We start from the raw sequence: 9,634 nt of genomic DNA, 5'->3' as shown, positions 1-9,634 counted from the left end.
GGGTGGCATCGCAACCTCCCGATCCGCCCTGCTCTGTGCATGACAGGGGGCGGCGCCCCAACTCCCCAATCGGCCCTGCTCTGAGCCCGACCAGGGGCTGCACCTAGGGATTGGGCCTGCCCTCTGCCACCCGGGAGCAGGCCTAAGCCAGCAGGTCGTTATCTCCTGAGGGGTCCCAGACTGCAAGAGGGCACAGGCCAGGCTGAGGGACCCCTCCCCCCCGAGTGCACAAATTTTTGTGCACCGGGCCTCTAGTATTATATAATATACAACTACAAGAAGAGATATTTAATAGATTGTGATGTGAGTGGTGCCAATTGAAATTATTCAATATGGCATCTCTTCCTATTGGTGAATATGTTTACATTGCATAACAAAATCTATTGTTATTCAAAAAAATAATTCAATTGTATCTCTTTTTGGAAACCTACTATTTGATAATCACCTCAAATTTTTATTATTCAAAAATCCACTAATTATGCAATAGATTTCAATTTATTCAATACTTCCTGGATTATTAATTAGTAATTGAGGCATACACTGTATATGTACACTGTTATGTCTATAAACACAGTATATAATGATATAATAAGGCAGATATCTTTTTGTTAATTTCTAAATTAGTTTTTATAATGAAAATATATAGGATTAAGCTTCCTTATATCTGAATTATAAAACTAAAAAAGAAAGTAAATAATTGTCAGTGGAAACATTTTATTAAAGATATTGCCTATCAATATCTCTCCATGGTAATTCTTGAGTATGAAATAATTTTTCTTTTGTTAGTACATTTAAAATACAGAGTAAAAACAATAAGAATGAGAATTATCATTTAACCAAAGTTAGAATAAGCCCTTACAAATATTTTTTCCAAGTCGTTTTGCTATATAATAATGTTGTCTAAGTTGTTACCTTTCTAAATGTGTGAAGAATTTTTGATATTTGCATTATGAAGCTATTAAAATCATGAAAAAATGGTTGATTTTTTATATTATTAATGGTTGTTTTGTGGAAAAATCTGTAGTTTTCCTGTAGTTTTCTAATAGTTGAAGGTTATTGTAACTTCATTTCACATTAAACTTTAAAGTTTTGATTCCAGTGTTTTTTTTAATCCATGCTATTTACAGTTAATTGAGTGAAACTGGATTTCCCTCTATCATATTAGTATATTTCACTTTTAGAAACAATGAAAAATCAACATTGTTTAAAGTTAGCCCTAAACTACTATAGATTTTTAAATCTTAATAAGTTCCAATGCCTTTTAAAAATATCTACAAGGAAAATTTTTCTATGATTGCACTGTCCTAAGAAGAAATGTGCCTGCAGAAAAGTTGCTATCATTTCTAAATCACTAGATTTCACATGGTAAAAGAGAAATGGATGTAAAAATCAGGCTGTGTTAAACATAAGTGCAGTAAACTCTTATGAATATCAAAGGAAAGGGAAAAACGTAATCTGCACTAATTCCATATTTTCTGTGAAAGGAAATTTGTCCTAATTTGCATGAAGTGGAGAGAGTTCTGTATGCTAAACTTCAAAACTAGAATGTCTTGGACTGTTTTCATGGTGCCCATAAAAAGAAACAGAGCTAAATTTGAAATTTATATGTAATTTAAATCTTAATGAATTTAAACTGTGTAGATCGAAGTATACAGGAAGCTAAGCTAAGAGAAAATTGAAATAAATCATAAGTAAAATTAGTTGTCTGCTGGAAGCTTCCCACATTATCTCAAGATGAAGACACAAATGCATGCATAATTCTGCACTCAGCCAGGTCTCTGCTACAATGATAAAGAAAGCTTCTGTACAAATATTTCTCTTAATTTTTCAATAAAACTAATGAGCTTTTTTGTATATCTATAATTTTTGCAGCAGAGAAATAAATGGCATAAGGAAATGAAATTAATTTATATAGGAAAGATGTTTTGTGAATAGTGAGAAAAGAAACATGAATATTTCATGAGTGTTTTATAGGAACTTAATTCACAAGGGGATGAAAATATTCACAGTTCCCAGAAACCTAAGAAAAATAGAGCCCATATTGCTGCTCAAGCATTCTTCTGGGCATCTGGATACTTTAATATTAAGTGTAAAAATGATCTTTGCTAGAATATAGATTATAAAGTCTTCTTGATTAGAGCTAATGGAAATGTCTAGAATAACTATAGAAACATATGACCTCTAAGAGAATTTTGAAGTGCTATTATGAGTTTTCTCATAAGGGAGGACTCATTAAATGAAAAAAAATTGAAATGCTTAGGAAACAAATATTTTTGATGGAACTGTACTATTTTTAAATCAAGGTTATGATATAGGAAGTATATTTCAAGTGAAAACTATTTAATTTTAAGGGATGGTAAGTACTTCCTGTGAAAAATGTCATGTCAGTTAAAACTCAGTTATTAGATTTTTTATGTTAATTTTTATGTATAGTTTATACTTACCATGGAAAAGAATAAAAAAACAGTATAATAAAGAGAAAATTAATGAATGTTCAGAAATAATGAACTGTGATCTTAAACTGGTACCACCAACACATTGTTTTAAGAAAAAAATCCCATAAAAATCACACATAATCATTTTATTAATTTTCTACTGTTAATCAAAATCTATAACTATATGAATATTTTATAAAGAACCTATTAATAAATGTTACTTATATAAAATTATATATCCTACAATTATATATATGGTTCATAAAGACCTCGAATGCACTTATAAACAGGTGAGATTTTCTTTTGCAACTAATACAATCTTGAAACTTAATATAATTTGTATAAAACTGGGAATATAAATTTTCAAAAGTAAATGAAAGTAGAATTGGCTGGAGATGATCACATACATAAACTTAAGAAAACTGAAGGGCACTTTGCATTAGTAAAGGAATTATCCCTGGAGTTATTCTTCTGTTTGTAAAAAATAACTGGTGTCAAAATATTTAAAAGTTCTACATTATGAATTAAAAAGGTAAACACACACACACACACACACACACGCACACACTTTTATTATTATTCAAGCTTGTTACAAAGTCATGTAGAAGCAAGCCAGATATTTTTTTCATATTAAAAAAACTTTTTTTTTTGCTTGTTTTGTTTAGAAAACAAAAGCTCGTCTTTGGTGAGAAACTTCAGGGACTTCACTGTATTTTCGGATCTATCTGAGGAGATTAACAGCAAGTGTAATTTTGAATGATTAGTTCTGCTCTAGCTAAGCTTTGACATTTCTCATAGCTATCTAACATGTTTCACATATCTTGACAACTTGAACAGCTTTTATGTAGGTGAGACAGCAATTCCATACCCAGGGAGTCCTTATCTCTTACACTGAATGGTCGGATAACCCCATGGAGAGATCCAAGGTTTAAGGGAGCGAAGAAGAAAGCATGACTACATTTAATCTCACGTTAGAATGTTGCTCAGTTTAATTAGTTTGCAAATATGTAATTTATTTTACTCCATGGGTTGTAAATATTCTGCACCTTCAGCTTCTCTTGACAACCTAAGGAAAGGGATTTAAAACACATTGTCTGAACAAACAAAAACTTATTTGTTCAGCTTCCTTTAATGAAGTCTGATTCCATTCTTAAAGGGAAAATGCAACTCCAATTTTTTCTCTCTGATATGATCATTTGCACACTTGTAAAATAATGTTTAGTGGTCAGATCATCCTGACATTTTCAATTCTAATGTCATTATTTTAATCTATTTCAATATCTGCTATATTTTTGCATTTATAGCCAGGTTTCAAAATCATCAGTTGTGAAACTCAATAGTATTTAAATATATTTAAATTCATGAGGGAAATTATATTTTTATAGAACCTATCCCTGTTGCCATGTGAAAAAAAATTCATGATTATTTATTATTTTCAGAAGAATTACATTATGATTTCCAAATCTTGCTAACTGAACATACCTATAAAATCCCTTAATGTATGCCATTTGTCCTTAGACAACTTTTAGAAGTTTATAATTTAGGTCTACTTTTACCTACTGTTTGAGTTTCTAATAAATTATAGGGAATGAACCATCCCACACCCGAGTGGGTGGTCCTATCATTCTATTATATGGGCACAAGTGGGAAAGAAAGTCTTCTATTAACTAGGTTTATAATTTAAGGTACGACTATTATAGAGTACACAGCCTTCATGTTTCAAGTGGTGGTTTGCTTTTAGTCCGTACCTTGGGTATTCAAACCCCCTCTGCTTGGTAATGAGCCAGTAAATTATGGATGATTTAATGTATAAATCCTCTCAGTTAAAAAGGCAAGTCAAATTACCCATCTAGGCTTTACCTCCCCTAAATCTTTTTTTCTCCCCCCCTCTTAAGTTGGTCTCAATTTATGGAGTTCTTTCTGTTTCACATAATAATCTTCATGTTCATACAATGTTAATAAGTCTCACAATAAGGGTTATTGTACCCAAACCTCTAGAGTTAGTACTGAAAAAACAAACGTACTTCTTCTTGTGTATATACTTTGGAAAACTTTCATCAGTAGGTTGACTTTCATGCCACTTCCGTATGATTTTGACAGTTCTCAGCCTCCCCTCATCCGCTTTAGTTTGAGTACTGTAGCCCAGCGCTGTAAGACCAATTCAGACATCAGTAGATTCTTTTTGGTTCGCTCCTCCACAAACCACTCTGCTGTGAGACTCAGTCAGTAAATGGGCGAGTCTTGACACTGAGATCAGAAAAATATAAGGAAAAATGGGGGAAATGAGTTCTGCATTGATTATAATGAAATGAATTGCTTTTTCCTTGGCAAGAGGTAGGAGGTACTCAAAGCCCCTCAGGATCCCTGTGAAATGTTAGAGAAGGGGGCTTGCTGGCAATCTGAGCCAGAAAGAGCTTTTAGTAGAAATTCAAGTAAAATGTGGAATTGTGGTTTTAGTGTGTGTGTGTGTGTGTGTGTGTGTGTGTGTGTGATTGTTCTATTGTTTATCCATTTGAATCTGAAAAGATAAAGTGTGATCTGCACACTTCTGATTTATGAATAATTTTATTTACAATTAAAATTGTTTGCTTTACATTCGATTGCTTTTCTTGCCTAATTGTATCAAGACACACAATTGACTATAAGCATTACTAACTCCATAATCTTACAATAATGGTAGCAGCTGCATCTTTACATCATAGAAATACAGAGGCACATCATATACCAAAGTTGTCTGCAGCAGTTAAAGCATCCACAGCAATCTCTCCTACAGCATACTCTCTATATAGATTATCTTTGTAAATGTTAACATTTATAAGTACATATCACTAAGACTAGTTTTTGCAGGTAAACATACAGTATTTTATCCTTTAATGTAAAGTCAAAGATGAGTAATGCATTAACTCTGCATTACCTCACCATCTGCAGATAATGTCCCCGTTTGTGTAGTAGTTGAATTCAAACCTTGTTTTCCCCATTTATCCTTCCAGCTTCTAATCAGTTGGATTTCCTGCCAATTAGTGCTTTTCCAGTTTTCCTCCCTTAGCTCTGATACTATGTGTTTTCATCTGAGGCTTTCATAAGGCAATGCACTCTCAAAAGCAAGTTCATTTGTTTTTACACTAAGGCACAAAAACTGAGAAATACAAATGTAAATTTTGTCAATTGGTAATTCATGATTTCTGCAGATTTTAGAACATACTAATATGTACTAGGTTAAATAAACCCTGATTAATATCTGGACTATGTATTTTTATTAGTACTATTTATCTGGTATACATAATAAAATACACCATGTACACATCATATATATTAAATTGTGACTTTTAGAAACACCTATGAAATGTATCTACTAACTTTATTTTCTATACTTGAATAAGTAAGTCAATGAATAATAAATAATTATAAGGAAAAAGCTAAACACATGTCAGGATAATGAATACTCGGGAAAATAATGGAACAAAAGAAACTATCAAAACAAATTCAGGCCCTAGCCAGTATGGCTCAGTGGATAGATCGTTGGCTTGCAGACCAAAGGGTCTCAGGTTCAAATCCATTCAAGGGCACGTACCATGGTTGCAAACTCCTACCAGGCTTGGGCTCTGGTCAGGGTGCAACAGAAGCCAACCAATCAATGTGTTTTGCTCATCTGATATTACTCTGTCTTTCCCTCTCTCTCTCCCACTCTCTCTAAAAATCAATGGAAAAATCTCAGGTAAGGATTCAAAAAACAAAAAACAAAAACACAAATTCAGTATGTTTGTCCCTATAGAACAGAATGAAAAATATTACTTAGTGAATGTATATGGAAATGTAATTAATTATTGGAAATATGTTCATAAGTTATTGGAATTTTATTGAATGTATACAATATTCGTTCATGGTTCATGTAAAAATATAATCCTACAAATATGACCCTGGTAACCTATAGTTTAATATAGTATTTTATGATTTATATGTCTTCTTTATGAATTGATCATTTGACTTGGAGTGATTAGGTAAATCAGAAATGACTTTCTTTTTTTGTTTGTCAAGGTACAGCCATTTCCACTGGCTAATTTTTCCTGTTAGCAAAAGCGTTATCAGGATAGAGGCAACTATAGAGTTTTGTTAACTTCCTAGAGGAATTTGTAAAGATGTAATATTTTGAAATCTGCAATCATATACCAAATTCTCTAGTAAATTAAAGGGGTTGACATGACCCAGTAGAGGTTTCTAATAACCTTCAGATCCTTGCACTTTGTCAGATTATTTCTTCCTCTTTGGGTCATGTTGAATCCAGGTCCGGTACAGTGTAGAGAGGAAATTCAGAGAGAAAATACAAAAGATGATAACCTATAAACTAGCATTAAAAATAATTTGATTTGACGTTATTGAATAAATGGTTTCCTTTTGCTGTTGAGTCCACCTGTGACACTTCCTGGGCATGATTGAAACACCTTATAGGTGGGGCCAGAGTTCTGTCTATTGAATTCCACTTTGCCATTACATTCTATAGAAAATCAATGTAGAGTAGACAACATATTTGGGATGCATACACTAAAATGGTTTCTTTAAAGCATTCTATTTGTTGAATATTAAAAAGGTGGAAGAAGGGATTTTACTTTCTGCTTTTTTTTAGTATAAGCATCGCAAAAGAAACTACGAATTTCCTTATTTGAAAGTTACTGCATTGAGTTAGAAAGCTAAAATCGAGGTGAAGAAGAGGACTGTTCACAAATCATTTTCCCCTAAGACCTACTTCTACCTTTTTCGGGTATTCCATGGAAAGATTTACAGTGAAATTTTTTATTCAGCTTTGCAATCAGTTGATTTGTTTACTTATGAAAATGCATTAATCACAGGCATATCTATTATTTTCTTCTTCTAGCAATGGTTGTTTTGAGCAACCTGGAACCAAATACAACTTATGAAATCAGGGTTGCAGCTGTGAATGGAAAAGGGCAAGGAGACTACAGTAAAATAGAAATCTTCCAAACATTACCAGTTCGTAAGTACTCCTCTCTGTTTTGATCACTGTTGCCGGGATTTTAAAATGCTGGGAGTCCTTTCAACACTTGGGAAAAGTGAATGATGTCTCTGTTGAAACAGTTGGAGGATATGGTGGCATCTCAGATTTATAAAATTAACTTTGCTCTGGAGCAGGGCAAAGAGAAAAAGATGCACTGCAATATATACAGTACAATTCTCTCAGGAATTGTCCCGATCAGAAGTTGCCCTACTTCTTTAGAGTCTGATTAAGGAAATTGTAGTGCTCAGACTATACTCTGTTAGGGAGGAGAAAAGTGTGTGTAACATGCCCATATTCTATTCTTTAGATGAAGCATGACTATTACCTTTATCCCATAAATTACATAGGCCCTAAGTGTGAGAAAGATGCACCATTAAATTAATCCATTATAATGGTTTAATGGACTGCAGAGAATAACTGTTGTAACTTTGCTCTCATTACTAAACTCATCTTTGACTTTAGATTAAAATACTGTATGCTTACCTGCAAAAACTAATCCTAGTTATATGTACTTATAAGTCAACTAAGTTTATATGAAGTTAAGAGAAATTTAAAATGGCTTATATTTCCTTTCTGTTGAATAAGTTGTTTAAAAATTGAGTGTGACTAAATAAGTGTTGTTATAAAATGTATGCATAAGCCTGTCTACTATATATGCATATCAAGACAGTCAAGTTCACCACATAAATTATATCATCCCAATATGTGACCAATTATTTTCTGTTTGTCTAAAAATTGGTTAGATGTGTTCCCTTTTCTCCATTCCCAATGCCAGTGTTGTTTTTAGTTTCTCATTTTTTTCACCAGCAGGACTGCAAATACATCTTGCTTCCTATTACTATCTCCAGATGAAAATGAGTCTAGAGTAACTGAACAAAAATGTAAAGATACCTGTCTCTGTTCTACTTGTAATCTTCAACAACACTGCCCTTTACCTTCCCACTTTCCACCCACACCAACCTTTGCCTGCCTGCCATCCTCACACCCCTCTCTCAACTGCCATAGTGCTTTATGCATTAGCAGTTTGAACTAAAGATTGCATCCTGTCTTGACTTCTCTCCTTTTGATGATGTCCAGGGTCACTGCACATCCGCATTCAATGAAAGCTTGATCATTTATAGCTTACTAAGATCTTGGTTAACCATTCCAACCTTTATTTTCCTCTTCATTTAGAGACACTTACTTTTATTCATTCGTAGAACCCCTATATAAGTGTTTCACCATAACACATCTCTCTACTACTCTTTCCTTTGCCCCCCTTTCCTTTTTAAATGACAACATTTCTAATCTCTTTGTGTACTTTTGTTAACTTTCAAATCTCTGCCCTAGACAGTGAGCATGTTGAGGGTAAGGGCATTGTTGTTGTTGTTTTCGTTTTGTTTTTAAATAACAAATATGTATTTAAATGGTTTCTCAACATTTTTTTAAGTTTAAATGAGACAATATGTTCAAAGTACTTAATATGTCATAATTACTGTCATTTTTATTATTATTTATACTAGTGGCCTGGTGCACAAAATTCGTGCATGGGGGAGGGGGTATTCTTCAGCCCGGCCTGCACCCTCTCCAAGCTGGGACCCCTCGAAGGATGTCCTACTCCCGGTTTACAGGGATTGGGCCTAAACCATCAGTCGGACATCCCTCTCGCAATCCGACACTGCTGGCTCCTAACCTCTCACCTGCCTGCCTGCCTGCCTGCCTGATTGCCCCTAACCACTCTGCCTGCCGGCCGGCCTGCTCACCCCCTAAGGCCCCCCGCCGCCAGCCTGCTTGGCCACAACTGCCCCCCTGCTGGCCTGCTCACTCCAACTGGCCCCCCTGCTGGTCTGCTTACCCCCAAAAGCCCCACCCCCCACCAGCCTGATCACCCACAACTGCCCTCCCCTCTTACCCTCAAACGGTCTCTACCTCGGCCCCGCCACCATGGCTTTGTCCAGAAGAACGTCCGGAAGGTCTCCTGGAAGGTCTCCCTGTATAATTAGCATATTACCCTTTTATTAATATAGATAGAGGCCTGGTGCACAGGTGGGGGCTGGCTGGTTTGCCCTGAAGGGTGTCCCGGATCAGGGTGGGGGTTCCCTTGGGGCATGGGGCTGCCTGGGCAAGGGGTCTATGGTGATTTGCAGGCTAGCCACGCCCCCATGGGGTGAGGGTCCCCACTGGGGGGCGTGGCCAGCCTGGGTGAGGG

General features: G+C 35.0%; 1 protein-coding gene across 2 annotated transcripts in view; it reads left to right on the top strand.

The window, feature by feature from the left end:
• NCAM2 (neural cell adhesion molecule 2) overlaps positions 1 to 9,634 on the top strand; it is a 421,975-nt gene that overhangs the window by 363,774 nt on the left and 48,567 nt on the right. For both annotated transcript variants that reach the window (XM_005870732.2, XM_005870733.2), the window contains exon 13: positions 7,306 to 7,425. In XM_005870732.2, coding sequence (XP_005870794.1) covers positions 7,306 to 7,425 — 120 coding nt within the window. The remainder of the gene's footprint in view (positions 1 to 7,305; positions 7,426 to 9,634) is intronic.

Source organism: Myotis brandtii, unplaced genomic scaffold, assembly GCF_000412655.1.
Source record: "Myotis brandtii unplaced genomic scaffold, ASM41265v1 scaffold323, whole genome shotgun sequence".
NCBI lineage: Eukaryota > Metazoa > Chordata > Mammalia > Chiroptera > Vespertilionidae > Myotis > Myotis brandtii.
This window is presented reverse-complemented; position numbering and strand designations above follow the sequence as displayed.